At 36.3% G+C, this 26734-nt stretch overlaps 1 protein-coding gene across 1 annotated transcript in view; it reads right to left on the reverse strand.

Moving 5' to 3' along the window:
• LOC149779489 (uncharacterized) overlaps nt 1–26518 on the reverse strand; it is a 45238-nt gene extending 18720 nt beyond the window's left edge. The window contains exons 1-2 of the mRNA XM_089938637.1: nt 26100–26518; nt 21970–22060 (exon numbers count right to left, since the gene is read on the reverse strand). Coding sequence (XP_089794763.1) covers nt 21970–22060; nt 26100–26284 — 276 coding nt within the window. The 5' untranslated portion in view covers nt 26285–26518. The remainder of the gene's footprint in view (nt 1–21969; nt 22061–26099) is intronic.
• Nucleotides 26519–26734: the final 216 nt, after the last annotated feature.

Genomic DNA, 26734 nt, shown 5'->3' on the forward strand with positions numbered 1-26734 from the left:
TAAAACAAGCCACTGAGTGGAAACAGCTAAAGCTCCCAGAACTTGTAGACAGATTGTCTTCCGTTACAAAAACGCAGATCATAGACCTACGTTGAGCTTTGTATGGTGCTGGCAACTACAGGAGTTTTGGTCAGTCTCTTTCGTTTATTTTGGACAAACAAATCTGGTACTCAGATAGTTAAAGGGGGAAGAAAAAAATTTCAAGACATTTCTGGCTGCTCCGATCGCCACAGTAGCCGAGTCAAGCCATGTCCATTCATCAAATGGAACACACAAGTGCAAGTGAACTAAACAAACTGCCGGACGAAAACCGGGCCAACGGAAAAGACTAAGAGCTGAACGGATAACAGATATAAAGCACCGATAGTTAATAAACATTTTCTAACATGTACATGTACCTAATTAAGTAATGCATTGTGAAGTAAATTATATAAGCTTGTACTGCTTTTATTGCTAGTTGAACTTAACTTTGCAATGAATTTAAAAATCTCTTTAGTTGTAAATTTATCACATGCTTGTTTCTGGACAGCATTTTGGAGTATTTTAGTAGTATTTTGGGTGTATTTGGGTATATTTGGGCAGTTTTTAAGTGTATTTGGGTAAATCGTGCCGCCGATACCAGATTGTACGCTTCATGGTTGAGATAAAAATGAAATGGCAACATGTAGCAGCAGAGAGGGTGAACAGACCACTTAAGGGAGTGGTCACCCTTGTGTTTGACCAAAAAAAAATAGTGACCCTTCATAGAGGTCAATTACCACGTCTACGATTATTGTTTGTCCCAAACAGAATTGTAGACGAGCCCTCTCTGCTGCTCCTCTTCTGCTGATATTAATTAAATTATTATGTTATAATAAAATGGTACATCCAGAATCTCATACTGCAAGAACAGCTCGAGAACGATTAGAAGCAATTAAAAAATTTCTTCCTGTCAAAGACTCATTTAGAAAAAATCTACAAGCGCAGCAAGAAGCAAAAGTTGAGTATGAAGAGGACACTAAAAAACTGTTTAAGCCCGTCACTGCAGCTACTGAGAAAGTTGCAACTGTCATCAAAGAAGATCTTCTTCCGGTATCAAAAAAAATAGCAAGAAGAACTAAACAGGCAAAGAAGATTTTACGAGACCTTCCAACTGACATAGCCGCGGCTCAACCTCCACCTGTTGGTGAGGAAATACTTGAAGGTATTGGAGAACTTCGTACTGAAGTCGCCGATGTGAGAAAAAAACTTGCATCTGGACCCAAATCAGCAGGAGAAAACTTAGAATTAATTGCAAGATTTAACGAAGGAGTTGTTGAGGAAATTAGAAAAACTGAAAGAGAGAGATTACCTGAGATGATATTAGATAATATATCTAATAAATCTAGTATTTTAAAACCCCGTCATGAAAAAACAAATGATGATAATTTCATTAAATGGATATATCGCGTATATTACAACAAAAAACAAGCTAGAGGTCTAGAATACGAAAGACTTAATGAAGAAGTAAAAAGACTTTATAGAGAGAGACGGGAACAACTAGAACAAGAAGAATTCTCCCAGTATCAGCTTCCTCCACCTCTGCAACAAATAGAACAACAACAATCTTCTTCGCCGCAGCAAAGGTTGAAGTCGGAAATTAAAAGGACTAAAGAGCTAATTGAATTACTCCCCTCGAAGAAAATTTCTTCGCCTTTACGTAAAATTTCTTCACCGGTTGTAACATTTACACCGACAGGTTCACCACATGGATTTCGAGAAGGTGACTCACTCCCGGCCACCACTGAAGTACTTACTCCGATAATGCAACCACCAGTATTTAAAACACCTCAAGATGAACCTAAAACAGGACGTGGTTTATGTCCTGATAATATCATCAATGACGTGTCATGGTTAGAAGTTCTCATAGGAGGAAAACGTGCTGGAAATAATTCACCAGAAATAACCAATGAAGCAGCTGATATTTGTCGGCGACTATTTCAAGGTGGTATCATGGATATCGGCGTTTACCGAGAACTTATTGATGAGCTCGTTGATGACTAGTTGTTAGATAAATGGTAAATAAAATAAGATGATTGTGCATGATAATCATCGTAAACCCACACAGGTTAGAGCGGTAAACTCACGATTACCAATCTATAGTGTTATTTACGGAAATGGACTTGGTGATGTCATTCGGGGATTATTCACGAGGATAGCTCCAAAAGTAGCGCCTGTTGCAAAACAATTATCGATGAAGGCTATTGATATTGTTCGTGATAAAGCTCCTGGTGCAATTGTCAATGTTGCTGGTAAAGCGTTCTCGGCGATCAAAGAAAGACTAGCACGATTATTGCGACGAAAACAACAACCACCGGTGAAACTGGCAAGTACTGAGGTGATGCCCACAGACGTAAGTAAAATAATAAATCAGGCTGCAAATCAAAAACTAGCGGCGATATCTGAAGAAGCAGAAAAAAATATAACAGCAAATTTAATAGCAGGAAGTGGTCTTCGTCGACGATGATCATCATTTGGAAAAATGGTAACTATAATAAAAATGTTCAGGCGCGAATCAGACCCAGCATTTGATATGGAGGCACCTGTCCTTAAGTACGAGTCAGTACGTGATTATCAATTTTATTCCTATGACGCAAGACTACCAAATCAGCGGGGGGGGGGGGGAGAATCGAATTACAGGTTCATGATACAAGTAGATATTTCTTGCCCGCTGAGGCGTTTATTGAAGTAGAAGGTAGACTTGTAACGAATGTTGTAGCTAATACGCCACATGCTGCTAATTTGCGTGTTGGTTTTGTCAACAACGGGATCATGGCATTATTTAGTGGCGCCACATACATGATTGATGGAAAAAATATTGAATCAATTCAGAATGATGTCGACGTTGCTACAACAATAATTGGTCTGGCGAGATATTCTGACGACTTTACAAGATCAGCTGGTCCAACAATGATGTTTGCTAAGGATATTACCAACAACGCTGATCATGTTCAGTATACCAAAGTACTGACACCAGCAGGTACTGCCGATGCACAACCAGTTGATTTTGAGCACGCAGCCAGACCAGCTGCTGCTTTTGATATTATAGGAAGCGTTGATGCGACTTACAACCTGGGATTTGCAACACGCCGAGCAGCGCTGTCGGGAGATAATAGAAATTTTTCGTGTGCAATTCCATTATCTCACATCTTTGGATTTTGCAGAAATGTTAGAAAAGTCATCTTTGGAGCTAAACACACAATTGTGCTCGTAAGAAAAAGTGATGATAATGATGCAATCTGGCGAGGTGCTGGTGTTGCCGAGGGTAAAGTAAATATATCAAAACTTTCACTATGGATGCCAGTAATGACTCCATCTATTACTGAGGAACAAAAATTACTATCTTTTATGGATCAAGGCGGTAAATCATTGCTATCATGGTTAACAGTAACCACAGATGCTGCTCAAAGCAATATTAATGGTTTATTTACATGGCATATAGCATCACAACAGGGTGTTTCTGCACCACGACATATTTTTATTGCATTACAAGATAATGCTCGGACGAATAATCAAGAACGTTCACATATGATATTTGACAACCTTGGAGTTAATGAAGTTTCCTTACGGATAAATGGACATCAAGAACCAGCCGAGGATATACAACTAAATTTTGTTCAAAATCATGTAGCGCGCATATCATCGTTTAATGTCATTCATGGGACGTGATCAAAATATAGATACCGGGTTGCAAATATCACAACTAGATTTTACAGGTCTATATCCGATTTATTATTTTTCACTAGAACATCTTGATTTATCCAAACAAACTGTTGTTGATATACACTTTCGAGCTCATGTTACTAACCCTCCTCCTGATATAGCTGGTCCACCAATTGTTCCCGGCTTCTACAGAGCGATCGCGGTCATACTTAGCGACAAGGCCATGTTACTTGAAGGTGGCAGTGGTCGAATGAGGGTCGTTGATGCACCGGTGGAAAATCTTTAATCGTGTTATTTAGAAAAATATTATTTATATAAAAATGTCGTATAGTCATGTTAATGTTACTCTGACTCCTGGTCAGGTAAAAAAGCTTCAATCAAAAACCGCCAACAAATGCGGAACTAAAATATCACTAAAACGAGATCATATTAGTGGTGGTCCAAACAAATTATCGCTGACAAATAATCAGATTAAACATTTCAATAAAGCCCTAGAATCAAAAACTGGAGTTCAATTCCATCTCTCCCCGAGCGCCATCAAAGACATGGTTAAAACGGGTGGTATATTTCCACTTGTCGCGGCCATTCCGGCATTAATAGCTGCGGCTGCTCCAGCCGTAGCAAAAGCAGCCGCGTTAGGTGCTGTTGGAACAGCCGCTGGAATGGCACTAAAGAAAGCAACAGGGCGAGGATACAAAAAAAAGGGACGCGGTCTAAGATTACCGGGATCTCGTTGGGGGAGAGGCCTAAGGCTTCCAGGATCATTTCGTTAGACGTTCCAGCATCAAATTTTGATTTACTTGATGCTGCTAAAAAATTAAAAATATCTGCCTTTAGAGGTGTTTTTATGCGAGATCAATTACCGAAACAACCAAACAAACTAGAAACAGGTATTATTAATCTTGACAAACGTTCCGGACCCGGTACTCATTGGGTATCATACGCGGTTGATCCGCGTGGAATTGTTTATTTTGATTCGTACGGGTTAGCTCCACCTGTTGAATTTATCAAGTATGTCGCACCACTCCACGCAACAACCAGAGGTTCCAAAGTTTGGTATTCAACGCTACCCACACAAACAATGACAGATCCGCCAATATGCGGCCGTGAAGTAATTAATGTACTCGACGCTATATCAAAATCATCCAGGCCGCCACATAAAGTCGTGCACGATTATACAAGCAACCGATTTGTTGCGCGTAAAGCATTTTAAACAACGGATCTTATTATAATGGTTGACATTTACGGAAGACATTCTACTAGTAAGAAAATAAAATCCGACGTTGATCTGTCAAACTATGCGACCAGGGATGACCTCGCTGATATCATGAACCTGGCTGGAGTTGACCCAGATGAAGTTGTTATTTTTCAAGATCGATATGGTAAACTAAAAACCAGCAATATCAAATGGAATGATATAGTCCGGCGAGTACTTGGTGCAGTTACGGATAATATTCCCGTGTTTACTGACGGTGGTAGAATCAGAGATTCAAGTATGTCACTTAAAACCATCAGAGATGAAATTGCAAAAAGTGTTGCTAATCGCGTGAGAAACACCGGTGACACAATGACAGGTGAACTTAGCATGAACGGGAACAAAATAGTAGCTGTAACAGCTCCAAAATCTGACAACGACGTCGCAAACAAACTATACGTCGACGACGTGGATGGAAAACTATCCACGCTGCGGGCCGAATATGACGTTCACGTAACCGGTTTTACAAGGCTTCGAAGAAATTTTCAAAAAACCGATGATGCCATAAATAAGTTCTTTGGAACTCCTTCCGTCATCGATATAAAACTTTCTGATATCAAAAGTAACCTAGACACGATCAAACGAACACAGCTAGACGTCGTAGCGGGAATTCCTGTGATTATCAATAAAACCAATTTGATTAAAATTCCAGCTGGAATAACTCCCGGGCATATTACAAACATCGTATGCACGGTATCATCGGGATTTGCAACATGGTCGCAGCAAAATAATACTATCAAATATACCGCAACAGTCACTGGCGTGTACAGGCTGTCTGTGTTTAGTGCTGCAAAATTTGAAATATTTACAACGTTTCCATGGCGTCATTCCACCGACAGGTTTTCCGGGGTTGTATCTGTTGTATTAAATAACGGAACCGAAGAAATATTTATTCTGGAAGCAGCTGATAAGAAATTAACCGCAACATCCTTCTGGTGGTGTTTGGAATTTGTAGCTGAAACACCTCAATTGGTTACTGCATAAAAATATATATGGACGGTGCACAATACAGATACAATCAAGCGCGTGAATGGCAGGCTGCGCTAAAAGATCAAGTTGATCAATATACAGTAAAAGTAAAAAAATATCGACGACGATTGGTTATCGTTGATGTGATTGTTTATTCAGTATCCGCTGTTGTTGCTGGAACCGGTGTAATATTATCAGCGTTGACAACGATGGCACCAGTAGCTGTAACTATCTGTATTTCAGCAGCAACAACTATTGCAGGTGTGCTTGGTATCATCACAAAAAAAATATGTACTTGTACGAACGAAAAGTTATCCGATTACAAAATAAAATTACATACAGCGACGGTAGCATACTCGAAATTATCCTCGTTGTTATCAGCAAGTCTCAGTGATGGAATTATATCTGATTTCGAATTTTCAATGATAACCAAAATATACGATGAAGGTATTAAAGATACAAGTATCAATAATGACAGAATTACTCCAGCAGATCGTGACCAACACAACTCCGCCAAAGATAACGATGATCTCGGTAAGTTCAATTAATCCTGAATTTAGTGTTAATTTTCCTATTGCAATTCCAGTAAAAGAAATAGCACTAGCACAATTACGAGTATATTACAGCTGGCCAAATATCAGATCAAAATCATTTAATGGTACACCAGCAAATAATTCGCTCGTATTTACTAACAAGAACAAACCCGATGGAACACCTGACTGGGTTGTTGTTGGAATACCAACCGGCAGTTATGAGATTGAAGAGATCAGTGAGGAATTTGCGCGTAGAATAAAATCAATAACAGGAAAAGAATCAAAAATATCAATTAATGTTCATGAACCCACCCTGTCCTCGACGGTTGAAATAAACTCGCCTGATTATGCAGTTGATATTTATCAATCTTCAATCAGATCAGTGCTAGGATGGCCTGAAATTCCCAGGGTGTATGAAGGACCACCAGAACCAACTCGGGATGATTTTACGTCAAAGACCAGTCTTCGTCATGATATTAAAATGAATTCAGAATGGCTAGATTACATAGAAGTAAAACCAGGATGGAGGGGGGGAGCACCTGTATATGATCCTAGAGCTCTTTTGTATAATCTTAATGAACGTGTTATTGCTTTGAATATTGATTCTATATTTGCTTCAATAAACTTAGACCATGAAATACAAGTAAATAATTTACGTGATAGTTTTCAAGAGTATTTATTTGATTCAACATCTGCGCGCGATAATATTATTAGGTACATAGAAGTTTTAAATTATATAGTTAATTCTTCTGAAGTTATCTATAACAGAATTAGAGATATGGTTCTTAAGTCATCAAGCGATTATAAAAAATCCTTCGCAGCCAAGTACAAAATACCCGAAGCTGACATTGTAACGTTTAAGTTTCCTGATTATAATCCGGATAAATTAAGAAAATCTGTCAGTGATGTCATTGATGAGTTTTTTCCTAAAATACTCGATGCGTGGAAAAAACTAGCACCATTAGCAGTTGTTCTCAGATATGATAATGATCCACACGGCGGTGGAAGACACGTATCTCCGGGGATCGTTAATATAACACCGACGGTCGCGGTCAATCTGGTTTGTGACGTAATCGATGGCAGCTATCAAATAGATCTCGGAAGATCAAATCAAGCTCAACAAGGATACATCCTGTACACGTTCACACCACAAGTTCCCCCTGGAAGTTTAATCGTGCAAGAACCAACTAATCCTGTGTATTTACGGTGTCACAATAATATGTTAACACGAATCAATTTTAAACTCACAGACCACCTTAATCGCTTAATTGACATACGTGAAGAAGAGCTTGTAATAAATCTGTATGTAAAGTCGTAAGACTTCCGTCTTAAGGATTTCTGTCTAAGGACTTCCGTCGTAAGGATTTCTGTCTAAGGACTTTTGTCGTAGATCTTCATGTAATGGAGGGTTTTACACGCGAGGATTTCTTAACAGTTAGAAGAACATTTGTAACAGAGATCAGACTCAAATTCGATCAACTTAAAAAAATATTTTATTATTACTAGCACAAATTTGTGTTTGGTACAAATTAATCGGCCCAGGCAACTAAAAAAGCTAGTCGATGAAAGTAAAATTAAAATTTCTATCACAAAAAAAATAGGATTTATTAATTTTCCTGATTTTTACTGAAATTGTACAAATTACTTGATTTTGACTACCAACTACCCCCTCAGAAACATAAAAATGCACGAATTACTTGATTTTGACTACCAACTACCCCCTCAGAAACATAAAAATGCACGAATTACTTGATTTTGACTACCAACTACCCCGTCAAAATCAAGAAAGTTCTAACCTTGTCAAATTGTTCCTAACAAATTTTATTTATTATAAATTAATTTTATTTATTAATAATATTATTTTTACTGAGATTTTTATTTTTTTTTTACTAAAATACAACGAAATTGCTCAATTTTCCTGATTTTGACTACCAACTACCCCGTCAGAAATCAAGTAATTCGTGCATTTTTCTTTGATTTTGACTACCAACTACCCCGTCAGAATCAAGTAATTCGTGCATTTTTCTTGATTTTAGTAAAAAAAAAATAAATCCTCAGTAAAAATAATATTATTAATAAATAAAATTTATAATAAATAAAATTTATTAGGAACAATTTGACAAGGTTAGAACTTTCTTGATTTTGACTACCAATACACGTGGTCAGCGTTGACATGGACCCCAGTTACCAAAACTTTCATTTTCATTATCACCAGTAACGAGGTTACTCTGGATCGTTTCACCAGTAACGAGGTTACTCTGGATCGTTTCACCAGTAACGAAGTTACCTTCTGACATTATTTTTCTTAATAGTCTTATGCGAGTACTAATCGTTTTCTTTGCCTCATACTCGTGGGATAATAACGACTTAATTCTTTCTACGGCGGTAGAAAGAGGAACGAACTCCTTCACATGATCATCTTCTACGGTAGCTAGCGACTGAAACATTGCCGATTGAATCCGTTTCATGAGCCTGTATTCAGATGATAGTGTGTGTGTCCCCATGGTTTTACGTTCTTGTAAAATCTCAAAGTCAGAAACTATTTTTTCAGGATTAAGTTCATCAGATATATTAATTCCATCTTTTTTCAATTTTTTAATAGCGACAATTACATCATTGATATTTTCATGGTTCATTATATAATATATAAATCTTTAAAATAAAAAAAATATCCCTAGAACACCTATCGAGTGTATTAGCGAGTTCGTCGGGATGTTTCAGGGACAGCACAACCAAGAACTCGTAGCTTGCCACCGCAATCTACCAAGTTCATTAGGCAAATATTCCCTCTACGAGAGCCCCTAACCCGCCAAACAACGGTCTAGAGGCCCAAGAGGGAGGACAGCACAATCCTCATTAAACTCGTAGCTTGCCACCGCAATCTACCAAGTTTAGAGGATATACATATAACATATAACTAACTAAGGACGGCACAAGGACAGCACAGTCCTCATTAAACTCGTAGCTTGCCACCGCAATCTACCAAGTTTAGAGGATATACATATAACATATAACTAACTAAGGACAGCACAGTCCTCATTAAACTCGTAGCTTGCCACGGCAATCTACCAAGTTTAGAGGATATACATATAACTAACTAAGGACAGCACAGTCCTCATTAAACTCGTAGCTTGCCACGGCAATCTACCAAGTTTAGAGGATATACATATAACTAACTAAGGACAGCACAGTCCTCATTAAACTCGTAGCTTGCCACCGCAATCTATCAAGTTTAGAGGATATACATATAACATATAACTAACTAAGGACAGCACAGTCCTCATTAAACTCGTAGCTTGCCACGGCAATCTACCAAGTTTAGAGGATATACATATAACATATATACAATGAAATGGTTATATACAATGAATGAAGAGCCCCTATCGAGTGTATTAGCGAGCTCAGATTATGAATGAAACGGCACTAACATATAACTTAACTAAGGACAGTACAAACATGTACGCTCAGCAAAAACCCACCCACAATAATTAATCCAGCGGGTGATACGAAAATATGTATCAACCACAAGTCAATATTGTGGTTGGGAATTTTGCTGAGCGGGGGGGGGGGGTTTTGCGGTTCCCCCCACTATTATAAAAATCGCAATTATGCGTACACCACCGACAAATTGTCAGCCATGGGGGTTTGATCCTGGACCGCGAGCGTCACAGTCCAATACCATACTGATCGAGCTATCAAACATTGTTGCGAACATATGTTTCGGAAGTTAATATATAGCTAGCTATATAGCTAAGGAACCAATATTTACACTAAACAGCGGTTTCTGAATAATAACAGTTTCTGTATTTAACAGTTTCTGTATTTGTAGCGGTTTCTGAATAGTAACAGTTTCTGTATTTATAACAGTTTCTGTATTTGTAGCGGTTTCTGAATAATAACAGTTTCTGTATTTATAACAGTTTCTGAATAATAACAGTTTCTGTATTTGTAGCGGTTTCTGAATAATAACAGTTTCTGTATTTATAACAGTTTCTGAATAATAGTTCTGTATTTGTAGCGGGTTTCCCAAGTAGACTGAGAATCAATAACAACAGTTTCTGTATTTGTAGCAGTTTTCCTAAGCAGACTGAGAATCAATAATAGAGTGGCATGAACACACAACTGCAGGTCGATTACAATGACAAACGGTTTCTGTTTCACACACAGCTTCCTACGGATCAATAACATTATCATGATCTCTCGTAATGTTGTATGATGGGGAAATATTTAAAAAACATAAATAATACTTCTACGAGTAATTAGTTACGATGTAATTAGTTAAACTGACTAATTACGATCATAAAAAACCAACCATCTACGAAGAAAACTATATATTACAAAGTAATCTCCCCTTATATAATCAAAAATTCAGTAGTGTATGGAGGACCTACTGTGACATAAATTAAAAAAATTAATTCAATGTGGTGATGATAGTTAATAATGTGGTGATGATAGTTATTGATACTTAAAGATAATTTTCTGCTTATATTTTTTCGAAAAGGTGGTTTTATATATATTTTCTGCTACTTTTTGTACTGATTGCGAGTGAATATCAAAATATTTCGCAGCCGCGTTCATAGACTGAAACATAATTACTTTGCCAGTTTCTATGCTTGTGGAAATTACCGCCCTCTTTCCGATTGTCTTACATCTTCCTGTATTACCGCGTGTATTATTCTCGCTGTGAGAGATAGCTTGTAAATTGGATAAATTATTGTTTTGAGTGTCCCCGTCAATATGATCAATAACAAGACCGTCATTGATCACTCCGAAGAAACATTCATACGTAAATCTATGACACAGATAATGTTTCTTCCCCCCCCCCGCATGTGAACATTAGATAACCAACATTAGTAATATAACCAACTTGTTTCTTCAACTTGCAGTGTCTGATGATACCATTAATATTTGATTCATAGTTTGTTATGACAGGATGTGGGACAAATATATTTTGCTCCATTATAATAATATTATATGTTTAAATCATTGTTTGTCTGAAATCTTGATATATAATCCCTCACGGATTTTATAGCGTTTTCACCGCTATTATTTTTTTTGTCATAATATCTTTTGAGTTCTCTGAACCGTTTTCCGCCGCACTTCCCACATAATTCTGTCTTTCCTCGCACTCCAATACCACACCGTAGACATGGTATTGGTCCTAGACTTCCTCGTCGTATGTTTTGTGAGTGCATCCAACAAAATACCTTTCTACAGGATTTGTTGCATCGATTTACTGAGCCGATCATCAACCATCTACATTGGGACATTGTATATATATATATATATATATATATATATATATATATATATATATATATATATATATATATATATATATATATATATATATAATTTTCTTTATTTAAATATTTGTTTTAATTATATGAACGAGTTTGAGAGATTATCCCAAACTAGGCCTGTTAAGTATAAATTCAACCTTGACAGATTATCTTCTGACTTGCCAGTGCGAGATTTGGTTGATCCGAAAAATAAAAGTTTGATCTCGAAAATTCACGACTCCAAGAAAGAATTTTACACGGATGGTGCATCTCATACATGGTCAACGTTCAAGATTATACGCAACACTGACTTTGTCACGGAAGCTGTCACGGACGCCACAATGAACGACAAACGAGCGGCAACTATCATTAACTACATCGCTGAATACGAGGGCAATCAAAAATATTTCTTCAGAGTAAAATTTATTGTATTAACAGAAACAGGTAGTTGGATTATCCGTGACAAATATGATCCTGTCCTTGGTAATAATAAAACTATCATATTAAGTAAAAATTCCAGACCGGGTCTACTGACAGGTATTGACAAACCGTATTATGAGCGAGCATATCCTGTAACAGCAGTTATTTATGGAATTTATGAGATAAATAAAAACCCCAACGTTGATAAACTAGCGCCGATGAAATTTTCAAGGTTAAATTGTGTGGCTGAACGAGTAATAGAACACTTTACAAACACAATGCGTGGAAATGGATTAACTGATTTAAGGCGTGAAAAAATAAACTCGTGGGCTGATTCAGTTAAGGATACCGGTGCTAAAATAAAAGATGTTGCTGAGTTAGGAAAAATATTAAAATTTCCAATAACTGTGGCGACAATAACGGGAGAAGTACTGTACCAGTCGAAATATAAATCGAAAGGAGCTCCAATAAATATTATCGATCATAACGCGCACGCATGGACTAACGCGGTAACAATATTTCCACGTGATCGAACTGTTAGATTTTACCCCACAGATAATTCTGGGGCAGATAATTCTGGGGCAGATAGTATGTTTGATTTTATCAACGTAATAAGTAAAACCGATCCTGTATCGGTATGGTTATTTAAAAGTAATGAGGAGGGTGAATTTGATCAGTTTGTCAAACCGAACGGTGAAATATATCGCACAGAATCCCTCCATGACGAGATGAAAAATCTTGCGACGTTTTTACAGTGCAAGCACGCGGAAAATACTGACAAATTACTAACTAATTGTTTTACCGTTCCATCTGTTGCGGCTCATTTCGCCAGAGAAAGAAATTCATGGAAACCAACACGATTTGATTTACTCGAGGACGTACGCGCAAGTTGCGTCGAATACGGACATGGCGGATTATGGAATACCAAATACAATTACAATGATGTTATTTCGGTTGATATGGTTGCATGTTATCCAGGAAGTTTTCTGGGATACGGAGATTGTTCTACGTACTTTGAAAGATTTGGTCACCCTACAAACGAGATGACGCGAGTGGCAATTAATGGACCATTACCTGATTTTGATCTGACTGGATTCGCCTGTATTGAATCATTCGAGTTTAACGAAAATCTTCACAAGATTTGTTATGTTTGGTTTGGTAGACATTTTTGTGAAAAACGTTGGGCACCTATAGTTCTGTTGCGATATATGCTAGATTGTATGATACTGACATCGTTGGTGGTCAGTGAGGCAATTATATCATATCATGCACAGACCAAAGTTTGGTTGCCCATGTCAGATTCTGAAGTTATCAGCGAGTTTAAGGAAAAATATCCTGATATTTCCGAAGATGATATTCCTAATAAACTCAAAACCGCAAAAGATCTCGGTAGAAAAATTATAGGTAAATTTACTCAAGGTGGTGCATATGATTATAAAAGACATCACGCACGATTAATTTTAGATGATGCCGAGTACGATTTTATAATCGCTGATACAACGGCGAAAAATACGTTTGTAAATCGAGAGAGTGTTTATTTATCCGACGGAACAAAATTGGGTACGATCGTTAGTTACATAAATGACGTATCCCCGCAATATACTCATCTAAGATCTTCCATGTTGGCTTATGTTTCTATAAATTTATTATCGATGATTAATAGATTTCCTGAGACCGCAGTCAGAGTCGCAACAGACTCATTTTATATTTCAAGTAAATATTTAGAACCTGTTATGAAATTTACAAGTAATGATGAACGATGGGGTTCGTGGAGAATAAAAAAGGAACTATTACACAATTATGTAGAATCAGCAGATGTTCCAGTGAGAGATTTTTATCGTGAGGGTAATAAAATATCAGAAATGTCGAAGGCACCATCGTTGAGTGATCCAATAACCAGATATAAGACAGTATATCTCAATGGACCTGGTGGATGCGGCAAAACAACTCGAACGATTAATGTTTTTAGAAATTCAGATATAATCGTGCTGACACCCACACATAGACTTGCACGTGAGATGAAACAGCGGCAAGTACAATCGTGTACGTATCATAGTTTCTTCCGATGGCGCGGAGATACATGGACTCCTGAGCGAATGGGAGAAAAATATATACCTAAAATAATTATTTGGGATGAGATATGCACGGTGTCATTGGATACATTAAAAATATTTCTTGATTGGTTGTTGACGAAAAATACCGCCATAATAATGTGTGGCGATCATGGTCAACCTCCGCCTTTTGTTGGACCATCTCCACATGATTGGTTAAAAAATTTCGTTGATTATTACGAAGAAATAGATGATGATCATAGAGCTCTTGATGCAAATTTGAGGGAGTTTAAAAAATTAATCAGATTACAATCAAACAAAATTCAGTGTGAAATAATACGTGGAGTGATCTCAGAGACATCAATGAGTGATTTTTTGAATTTATGGAGACCCACCGATTTGATCGTAGCAAGTAGAAAAATAATCAGAGACGCTTTACAACAACAGTTATTTCAACTACATAAAGAACAATATTCAGAATTGCCTGTTCCGTTATGTTATAGACCATCAGATACACGAAAACAGAATATTAATGTTGATATTCCAGGACCCTTGACAGAGTCAAGGAAACAGATTCTCGTATTAAATGATATTGTCGCCGTTGATATCAGTGTGGTTGAAGATGCAATAAACGCTGACAAATCTCCATGGGTGTTGGGATACGCCATGACAATCCACTCGTCTCAGGGATTAACTATTTCTGACACACGAGTCTGGATTGTAGACGATCGCATCGAGTGGTCAAATTTAGTTTATTTGGCGGTATCGAGGGTCAGAAATATATCTCAATTACGTAGAATTATAATTCCTGAAATCGTTGATAAATTTAACATCATCGATGATGATATAATAAGAAAAAAATTAATCGGATACAAACAATCTGACAAAAAAAATAAACGTGACTTTGATCTTGATGTTGAATTTATTATTGAGTTAAAACAGCAGCAGAATAATCATTGCGCATGTTGTAATTGTATAATGTTATGGCGGTATTCGAGTAATGATTCAAGACAATTTACCGTAGATAGAAAAGATAATAGTCGCGGTCATACACGAGAAAATATCATGTTGACCTGTCTTGAGTGTAATCGACGTAGAGGCGCTAGTGCTAGTTAAGTGATCGAAATCACCGGAGTGATTTTGGTGGTAGTTGTGTATCCGCGGGAATTATTTGTAGTTGTTCATGTGTAAATCCACGTTGAGGAGCGGCCGAATCTAATCTGTAGATTGCGGGTCTGGAAACGCCTGCATTTCTTCCAGTGGATCTTGTCACGGTAGATATTTTGTGTGTGGTAACACTCCAAATAGGATCAGTTGCTCTCGCGCTACCACCTTCAAGTTCACCAGGCTCATATAAATATCTGACTGTGACATCACCTAATATTTTTTGTTTTCCAGCATCTTTCCGTTGTGTTGGTATATTTTTTTTTGTGACCGCGCTAATGGGTTTCATGTTGGTTGTTCGTGTAATCTCATTATTTAATGCAGCTATCACGCCTGGTAATCTTGCAACCCATTCGCGAGATCTTTTATCCTGAATAAATTCCCTCGCGTATTGATATCCAAATAACCGTTCAGCAAGTGTTCGATTAAATCGCTCAACAATTGTTTGATCACGATGAATTGCAGTATGACCTCGTCGTATTTTGGTATTATGTTGTTTCATCAGCGATGATACTGGACCAAGAAATTCCTTACCAGGATCAACCTGTAGTAGCTGCGGCCATCGCAGACCACCTCGTGGTCCACCACCTCGTTGATAAATTCGTTCAAACGCATCGGCTACTTCAGATGATGTTTTCGCTGATAGCGGCTCTGCTTCTTTATATCTACTTGCAACATCAACTACGGTTAGCGCGTATTTGTACGTTTTTCCACGCACAGTATCATGCGGTAAAAACAGAATATCAGCTTGATGAACTTCATTAGGAACACTGACATCGAAATACGAGTACTGAATTTGTTTAGGACGTGGTAGATAAATTTGCCATATTGCTTGTTTAGATAACCACGTTTTAGCAGTAGAATGTTTAACCGCCGCTGCATCAGCAAGTTTACCAATTGCTGCTTTGCCTCTCCAGTATCCTCTCGGCGAATAATAAATTGATTCCATTATTAATTACCAGCCCCAATCGCTAATTTACCTTTCATCGAGGATCTTACTAACCAATTAGCTAATGATTCTCTAATATTTTTATTTTTTATAGAATTTAATGAATGAATTAATTTTACATCTGCAATATGCCTATCTTGTAGATCTTTATTTTTATAAGCCACATCATGAGCATGACAAGCTCGATCAATAGCATTTATTGGTTCCTCGCCTGGTTTTGGTTGATCTTGATTATCGAGCCTGATATCGAGTCGAGTACCAGGACCGCAATAATTATATCCTGGTAGATGTTTTTCTCCGCTGTATTTAGCCCATGGAGCACCTGGAAACTTTGACATCAAATTAGCAATATCACCACCGCGCTTATTAGGTAAAAACGAAAATTTCTTTCTACCGCATATAGAACATTTTCCACCGTATGCTATTTTTTTATTTTTTGTTATAACCGTAGCTAAATCAACAGTTGGAGTTTTAACTCTACAGCGTAAACAATATAAATTCATGTTATAATATATATGGATATAATTGATTTCTCAGCAACTCGGCAGCGAGAGCCAGTTAAGCATCATCCTGCGCTACCGAACTCCATCAGAATGATTATCATAGGACCATCTGGATCGGGTAAGACGCAATTATTACTTAATCTGATAATGAGATGGTTGAAATGGGATAAGTTGTATTTAGTAGCACCATCCGTTGATGATCAACGATGTTATGATGTACTTAAAGATTTCAATGAAAACGCGCGATTACTGGATGAAGATAATGATGTTATAGAGTTTATAACCGATATTGATGAAGCACCATCCGTAGATTCCATAGACGGATTTATTAATAATTTAGTTGTATACGACGATGTGATGCTAGATAAACAATCAAATCCAGCCAGAATATTTTCCCGAGGGAGACATAAAAATACAGACGTGATCTATGTTACTCAACGATATACACAAATACCAAAAGTGATCAGAGACAACTGCAACATTTTAGTTGTGTTTAATGGCATAGACACACACACGTTGCGAAATATTCATCAAACCTGGTGTGGTGGTGACATGGATATAATTAAATTCAAAAATTTCTTCTCACGAGCGCAAGCTACCCCGCATGGATTTATAACAATAAATTTACATGATCCAAGAACAAGATATCGTGTGGGTATTGATAAAATATTTGGGTAACAGGGGTGATGATAAAATTAAATTTAATTAAACAGATATCATTAATATAATGAACAACTGTGCGTGGCTGCGTCAAGGAACCACTAACAATTGTAATAAAAAATGCCGTGGAGAATATTGCAAGAAACATAATTATCTTATAAAGAAAAATCCTCATGCTGGTCCACGAAGATGTGTTGGATGTAACAACGGCGTTAGAGGATTATATCAGATTTGCAAAAATTGCGGTGGAGATCGATACAGAAGTTTGATGAACTATTACAGAAAAAGAAAGAACATAAATCCAAAAATAGAAAAACCACCATCAGAACTTGAATATTACTTGAAACATAGAACAAATTCCGAAGATTCAGATGAAGATGAAACAGATGAAGATTCCCATGATTCAGATGATGATTCCCAATATTGATAGCAGCAGAGAGGGGCGTCTACAATTCTGTTTGGGACAAACAATAATCGTAGACGTGGTAATTGACCTCTATGAAGGGTCACTATTTTTTTTTGGTCAAACACAAGGGTGACCACTCCCTTAAGTGGTCTGTTCACCCTCTCTGCTGCTCATGTAGGGGAAAATGTGGATGACTTTTTATTAACTGAACTATTTCCTTTTATCCATAAAATTCACGGCAAAAGTCTCCAACTTAAACGAAACTGGACACAAGAAAAAGACTGGCAGAAAACAAGCCCCACACAGATATAAACTCAAAACCAACTAATACACAACAATATGTTCTCTCAAGCTACACGAGTGACGACAGATACAGCAAATGTGTCTTGTATTTTTTTTTTAAAGAGGTCAACATTTATTCTCAAATATATCTTATTTATATCTCTTGAGTATACTTAACTAACATGTCTACCGTCAAACACCCTAAATATGTTATTATCTAATGACCCTTTATACGTGTAATTTCATTACCCGTTGATCGGGAACAATTATATATCCTCACTATCTCATAGTGTTTGCTTTGGTCTTGGCTTTATGTGGTTGTTTTGTTTGTTTGATTGTTTGTTTGTTTGTTTGCTTGCTTGCGTGCTTGCTTTTGTTGTTGTTGCTGACGTTGTTGTTTTTACCGCTTGTTGATCGTTAACCACTATTAATTCATAAATTATTTATCGTATAACCTTTTCATCGCGCTATATCACCTTACAGTGCTGATACACCATACAATCCCAGTAAGTCAAAAATGTTAAAAGACATCACATAAATAAATAGGTACAATAAGAAAAGTAGCTTTTAAAAATACTGACTGCATAACTAATTAATTTAATTTCGTTTTATCCTGTTTTACCTCCTTTATCCAACTGTAAGTGATGAACAGATATAATACATACATTTGTGACACCAACTGTTAAAGGAACAAATGCGTTATTTACATACCATCCAGCACAGTTTAACGTAGCCTTATTTTCTGTATGTTTATTTGTAACATCTTGTCTTTTTCTTTGTTTTATTTTGTTATTCTTCAAGGACTACTTCGGGTTTCTCAAAATTGGTTTAATAGTCTGTATCTATTTAGCAGTTATTAACCGTGCACTCTTGGGAAGAAGTAACTTACTGAAACCCAGTAAAATATCTTACTCCATTTCTTGCCATGCAATCTTCTTTCAATTATGTATCTTATTTGTTACAATTAGCAACTGGAAGCAATTTATTCATCGGAGATGTCACTAATAATATTATTGCATCTGATAATGATTTGATATTTTAGCTGCTATAGGGTATATAAATATTTTGCATGTTTTCTTAATTTTGTTTCTTTTCATATTTTCCCGAAATCTTTGTCGATAAAGTTTTCCATGCATTTGCTTGCATTTGCTTTTGACATCACAATATTTAGTTCCTATTTGTATCCCTCTTTTAATAGATTTGATGTGCTTGGTTGATGTTGTTGATTGCTTTGTTTTTTGCACTAGCTTCTATAAAACCCATCTTTTTTCAGGCTGTTTTGATCGATGTAAATAGTGTAAAATGATAACATTTTTGTGGGGAGGATGTTGATACTCCTATTTCAATCCAGATGATTTTAATCACCTTGACGTTAATATAAATATAGGGATCAAACTATGGATGTTATTATTAACGAACGATATGCAGACAATTTATCTAGCAAGTTGTATCAAGCAACTCAACAGCTAATATCGGCGATGAATGAAAAAGGTATTAAGAATAATTTAAACATAGGTGAACATCAATATAAATTAATAAAACCCATGACAACAATCAAATGCTAAAAAGGCAATTGAAACAAAATGCAGACTCTAAAATGTTTAATTGAGACAGTAGAAGATACGTGTAGAATATAGAGACACAAACATTTAAAACAGATGCAAATAGGCAACCAATAATTTATGACACAGATTTGATATATGTAGCAAAGTAGCATGGGATTTATTTCTTCCAAACATGAGATTATTAAATTAGAAAGATATTTAGAAGAAGAAAAAATTATTCTCCAGAAGGATACCTTATTTAACAGATTATTAATTCACAAGAATGACGATGATATGTAAATGCTGTAAATGTAGTAAAACAAATGCAGAAATGGATGACAAATATATAGTTGAAATAACATAGATTAGTTTTGACATATACCAAATGAATATATGTTCACTGTAACATGTATACAGATGGTATAGTGAAACACTGTGAGAGAAAAAAAAAACATTTTATTTTGTTCCTAAGTAATGTGCATATGTTCGTCAAAAGACGTAAATTTCTAATTATTTCTGCATTTTAATAGACTTCTAAGGAAGACACTTTCAATACCAGCTAACATATATGTAAATTTCAGTCATATTCTCTCTGCCCTCTTCTTTAACAACATGGTGGTTGTATTAAAAGTTTCTTCATAAGGTAATGGTATTTTGTATTTCTAACAATACTTTTTTTATCTCAAGGTAGACCTGAAACTTATGTTATATTTTACATGCTGTTTTTAACTGATAATAAATTCAATATATATTTTACATCCTGATCCTGCATACATACTGCTCGGTTTAATCGATTTCGCTAGAAACTATTTTCACCCTACTCATTGTATGTGATAAAAAATATGCTTAATGACCTGTACGCAAAATATAACATTTTGTTCTATGTAGCATGTTTTCATCTCGTTAATATTAACTTGTGTGACGTTGTTTAGCTACTTTAATGTGTTAAACTCAGTTACTGGAGAGGCCTAATTCAGTACTCATAATTAAGAACATTACTTTTGTATCTGAAAAGTTATCAATTCTACTTTATTTTATAAATGTCATACATTTGTAAATAGAGAATAGTGGCTTGTAGACATTGATAATTAACTAAATCTATATTGTTGTAGGACATAAACTTTAGGTGTATAACAATTAATGATCGAATGCCGGTACTGGTGGATCGCTGCGCTCTCACTAGGCGAGGAGTGGTAGGCCTCAATAATGTATGTTGTAATGGTTATAACCTCAAAGCAAGTTATTTTAATGTTTAGGTTCATTAGATGCTTACCAATTGCATTGTTGTCCTACTCACAAAGGTGAAAGTTGAATGTTTCATAAGGCTCTTAGGTTTTGAAAGAAAAGACCGATTGCGACATGGTGTTAATTGTTGCTTTTGTTTAAATTTAAATTTATCTGATGTGGTTGGGCGGTTGGGAGTTAACTTTTGAGATATAAAAATAAGTTTGAATTTTGTGACTGAGGCCAGAAGCAAACAAACTGACTTTTTATCCTGGTATTGATTTCTTGAGCAAATTGTATTTCTCTTGTTTAAGTGAACGATGGAGTGTTGGTTTCCGAAAAATGAAAATAGTAGTACGACGCATCATCTGTTACAGATTATACAGTGAAGTGTGAATTATATTTTTGGTTCTATCTAACAATTCTGTATTAAAAATCATATATTAGACTCAACGTCTAACGGGTTGTCAACTGAAAATTGACTTATACCAAAGAACTCATTGTAAACACTTTATTGTGCAATCACCTTACAATTTCACAAATGGAGGGCCGCTAAATCTCTGTTCACATTTAGTCGAGCGATATTGATTGAAATTTTGCAAATTATTTAAACCTCAGTCCTCTGCATGCTGTTCGTGTCCTGTAAATGTCTGTCACCGAAGAATAGCACTATTAAATGTGCTTTCCAAATGGAGATAAGATGTGCCATAGACAATACCTACCGGGTTGACAGAGACAATGCCCACCGGGCTGTAAGAGGCAATGCCTACCGGGTTGTCAGAGACAATGCCTACCGGGTTGTCAGAGACCATGCCTACCGAGTTGTCAGAGACAATTCCTACCGGGTTGTTAGAGACAAGCCTACCGAGTTGTCAGAGACAATGCCTACTGAGTTGTCAGAGACAATACCTACCGGGTTGTAAGAGACACTGCCTACCGAGTTGTCAGAGACAATGCCTACCGGACCATCAGAGACAATGCTAGAAACTTATATGACAAGTGCTTACGAGTTAAAAAATAGATCAATATATAAAACTTAACCATACCATTACGTTAAACGCTGTTCCTTCATTAAAAGGCTTGCACGGGTTCCAAGAGAACTGATCCTGTCCTTGTTGGTCATTTATATCTGAGAATCTGAAATAGAACAGAGTAAAGGTAGTACAATTCACAACCATCTGTAATGTTTGAATAAAGCTAAAAGGAAAGGCAACACCAACAAGAAAAAGACATCTCATTTGCTCCACGTTTGATATTTTTTTCCTGGCATATGATTGAAAATTAATGGACGCCATGGTAGCATACAGCAGAAAGCTGAAAGATCACTGCTCCAAATCCGTTTTCTTTTTTTTTAAATTCTCAAGCTAACACCTGACGAAAATATAATTTAAAATTATCTATACCCCAGATTAAAACAGGACCCTACACCGGCACCCCATCAACTTTGTATTTAAAAAAAAAAACAAGGCCATCGTGACCTTACAATCAACCAAGCAATTTAAATATATAATTTCAAAACAAGGAATGTATATATGGATTAAAATCTTAACTTTTCCTTTAGCTTGTATAAAATGTTTGTAACTGATATGTAATTAAACTCTTAATTCTTTATTCTAGCGCACACCCCACAGTTTATTTCTCCTTAAAACATGAAACGAACGATGTTAAGTATTATTCTTTCAACAGTCGAAATTGGAAAAAGTAGATCATCACTAAACAATATAAACTAATTGATGTAAACCAAGTAAATAAGGTGTTACGGGTATTAATGAAGCAATAGTATACCCTTTTATATTAATATCCATTATTCTAATAATCCAGTGTACAGTTATGCTACATAGCGTGGACTGTAAGGAATTTCTAGACTCTTTCGTTTAATTTCGAAACTGAGATAATGAAATTGTATAAATTATAAATGTATGATGACGATATGCTTTATTCCGGAAATGTAACTTTAATAAATTTTCTTGGCTCAGCAAAGGTGAATTAAAGGTACCTATTTAAACGCCTTTATAAGCGTTTATAGTCTGCTTGATATTGTATCGGATATTAGATCACATCTCAGTAAAGGTGTGTTCTAGACTCGTCATAGACATTCCAGAAAACAACCTTGTTCTGTTAGTTGAGCTCATCTGTGGTTTGTACGTTCCTTGCATGATACAAGCTTGGAGCCAAAGAAAGAAGTTGCGATTGATTCATATTGCAACTGATACGACAAAGAGTGATAGTTCTCATTCACTGTAACTTGTCTAACAGCTCATAACCATTCGTTTCAGGATGGACTTCAAAGAGGATTATTGTCTAGTGCGTAAATAAATCAATGGAGGTGACATTCAAAGAAAAGAACGAATCAGGTGTACTCTAAAACCTTACAGTTGATCGTTCTGATCAAAGTGGCAGAAAAGAGTACGCAGATGGACTTTTGCAAAAATATTAAATAAAGGACCAAGCGCCAGGTCCAGGTCTAAATATCTCTAGATTCTGATGCTTGGCTGCCAGTGTTTGCTTTATATGTCATCACCTTGTTATCAACAAGTGTGAATTTCACTCATGTCTGCTTTTACACTCCCAGCTAACTGTCCAATTATAATGCCCCTATTTTAGTTCCCTGTGTTTGAAAGCTAGCTTTAAACACGAGATTTCTATATTGTATTGCGCATAAAAGACTGTAGGTCTTTAGTTTGTACCAAAATAAAATCATCTGACTGTTGTTGTGATGTGTTTGATTGACAGGCGCTCCAAAGACAATGTCTGAATAGTTTTGTGACTTTTTACAAGAATACTTAGTTTTATCTTGAAGACACGGAATATGTAATATAATCAAGAATTCCAAGAGGAAGAAATGGTAAGAATTCTATATCACTAATAATCAGTAGTTTGTAATATCGCTTACTCAGCGTATCGCATACATACACCTTATATTGTGAGCTTCTGGTCTGTCAACGGAATCTTGCTCGAAAGTTTGCTGCTGATGCAATAAATGGAATTACTATCCAAGTATCCATCGACCCGAGAAAGAAGAAACCGAAACAGAAAATGCTCTTAAAGACATTTAGTTTCAAAATATCATTGCACAAATGCGTGTACACATAAAGCAGGAATACACACTGGTATCGAATTACAGCAATTACAACATAATGTTGAAATATATGATGATACCTCTCTGATAGTTCGTGCCGCTCTGACGAAAAGTCGCACTGTATATGAAACTGTCATGCTCTTCTTTCCCAAAGGCTGCCTTCTGCCTGGTGAGCGTTTTCTTGCCAGAAGTCAATTGAAATCTGGAAAACACCGGCCCCATTACGTGCCCCTTTCATCTTGTCTGGATGACCAAGATCTCCCAGAGGAATGCAGAATTCTTGATTCCTTTTGCTTTTAATGTTTTAAAAAGGAGAAACATTGGCTTGCGGACCCCGTAGACGTGAACAGCTCTAGAATAATGAGAGAATGGCGCTTGTACGTTCCTTTACCATTCCAGTGTTTAGTAGAACAAGCAATACTGAACAAAGACAGCCTCAGGCGTCGATCATCAGATGATTTCTACACATCAAAACTATCCTCTTTATATTGCCATTTAGATTCATCAGTGAAATACTTAACAGAAATTACAGTGGTCTCATACATGATATTATCACAGATGAGTTGTTCATCAACTACTATAACATCACGTCTGCGTTTTTCCCATCACATTAGCTGCCAAAGTCTGCGAAATGGAGACAGACATCTCAAGCAAAAAGCAGATCCAGAACTTTGTCAGTTTAAAATATATCTAAACCCACACCCACTACACTATGTAAAAGCAAGTGACGTCTCATCTTCTAAACATCTGGGTTGTCTCAGAGACTGACACCTTGTATTTTTCATGGACATTCTTGTCCAGCTCACCATGAAAACAGAACCACAATCTGACGAAAGGAGAATGTAAATCAATTATGCAAGGCATTCAAAGGATTCAAACGAAGTATTAACATGGCATCTTCAACTGTGTGAAGAAAAATCAGATTATGCATCGATGGAAGTACCACAAGTGAAAAAAGGTCTAGAATGGGTGCTCCTAAATATGACCTCAGACGAAGAGTGTGCTTTTGAACGTTTTCAGCAGCAAGATACATGGGGCCTGAAATACATCTGGATAAGACTTATCCTTTGATATATAGTGTTGTTATATATTAAAGCTGATAGGTTAACAAGGTGAGGAACAATAATATACTTAAAAATATGTTTTTATTATGCGAACACGCAGTAGGTAAGTGTTATTCCATTGTTACGTATATCTAATTTGTACTGTGTGCTTGGCCTTTGTCAGTAATTTGAGGGTAGTAATTTGGGCTTACCTGATTAATGTCATTTTTTAATATTTGTTTCCTTGGTTTCTTCTGTGGAAACACTGTTGTATGTATTGTTTGTAAGTTGTTTACCGATATTTAATCTCAAGATCTGCCTAATTTACAAAATTTTTAAATTTCTAGAAGCAAACTTTAGAAGCACATCCTAGTCGTTTTATTGTGCCTCGGTTTTCATATACTGTTGTGATCAACAAAATTATTCATTCCTATTTTAATATTAATTGTATTCAGATATAATTTAAAATAAAACATTTAATGAAATCAGTCGTTGGAATTACTAAAGCGCTCGTTGACTAGAGTAACACTATTTTGGGATTCATGTAAATTCAGGACATTGAAGACTATTGAAATCATACAGAACACTATACTTTAGGACCTGTGATAGAACTTTTATAATTATTCGGGATTTAATTTCCAGTACTGTAAATTTCATCTTAACGTTTACTTTGTAACTGAAAAAATTAAGTTAATAGTTGATTTTGCTAAATTTGTTGCTTCTTTATGTTTTTTATATATTTATTTCAGACCATATATTCGTAGCACGATATAAATAACAGCCTTCACCAGCCATTACTCTTCAAATAAAGTTTTATGTTGACAGCTCCGTAGGATTTGCAAAGATAATTTTAAATATTACTGTGAGAGAGAGAGAGAGAGAGAGAGAGAGAGAGAGAGAGTCTGTGTAACGCATATGAATTTTGAATTTTGCATTTTGAATAAAGCTGAAGAATTGTTTATCTGTTTCAGACAAAAAGGTACATGTAGAATACACACATTTTGGTTTCAAAAAGACAATTATTCACTATGTGTACATTAAAAGCACTACTTACTGTGGTGTGCCGTCGTTTTTGGAAATTGGGGAAAGGTCTAATTTCCCGCCATCTTCTGTTTGGCACGAGCAAGGTCCGGTCTTGCTGCATGTCCCTACTACTGGTCGGAAGAGACAGGAAATAAGGAAAAGTATCAGTAGACAATGTGTGACGATATCTATTATTCTAATGTCGTGCATTTTCATACGACACTGACTCGACTTTATCGATTAATTTGATGAATGTAATGTGCTACCGGGAATGTCCCGTACATCCACCATATACATGTGTGATTACAGTCAACGAGCTAAGGCCTTGCTAAACAAACATGGGAATATTGATAACACAATATATGAAGCTTAGCTCATCACTGCGAACGTTGTTAATGACGGACTAGGTCAAAAATTTGGATCTACCCTTAGAGTGACACTTAAATCGGATGGCAACCTATCACGGTGGACCTCCCCTTAACAATATTATCTAAAATTCCGAGGCCCATCTGTCCTCGGACAGGTTACCAGATCGGTCAGTCTACCAGTGAATATTGGGAATTTTCATTCGAGACAAACACACGTCGTATAATTTTATAACCGTATCGAATAATCCAGACACGATCATAGATCTCGCCATACCCGTCATTTTCAAGGAATGCAAGC

The sequence above is a fragment of the Sinohyriopsis cumingii genome, chromosome 17 (assembly GCF_028554795.1).
Source record: "Sinohyriopsis cumingii isolate HCF-2022 chromosome 17, ASM2855479v2, whole genome shotgun sequence".
NCBI lineage: Eukaryota > Metazoa > Mollusca > Bivalvia > Unionida > Unionidae > Sinohyriopsis > Sinohyriopsis cumingii.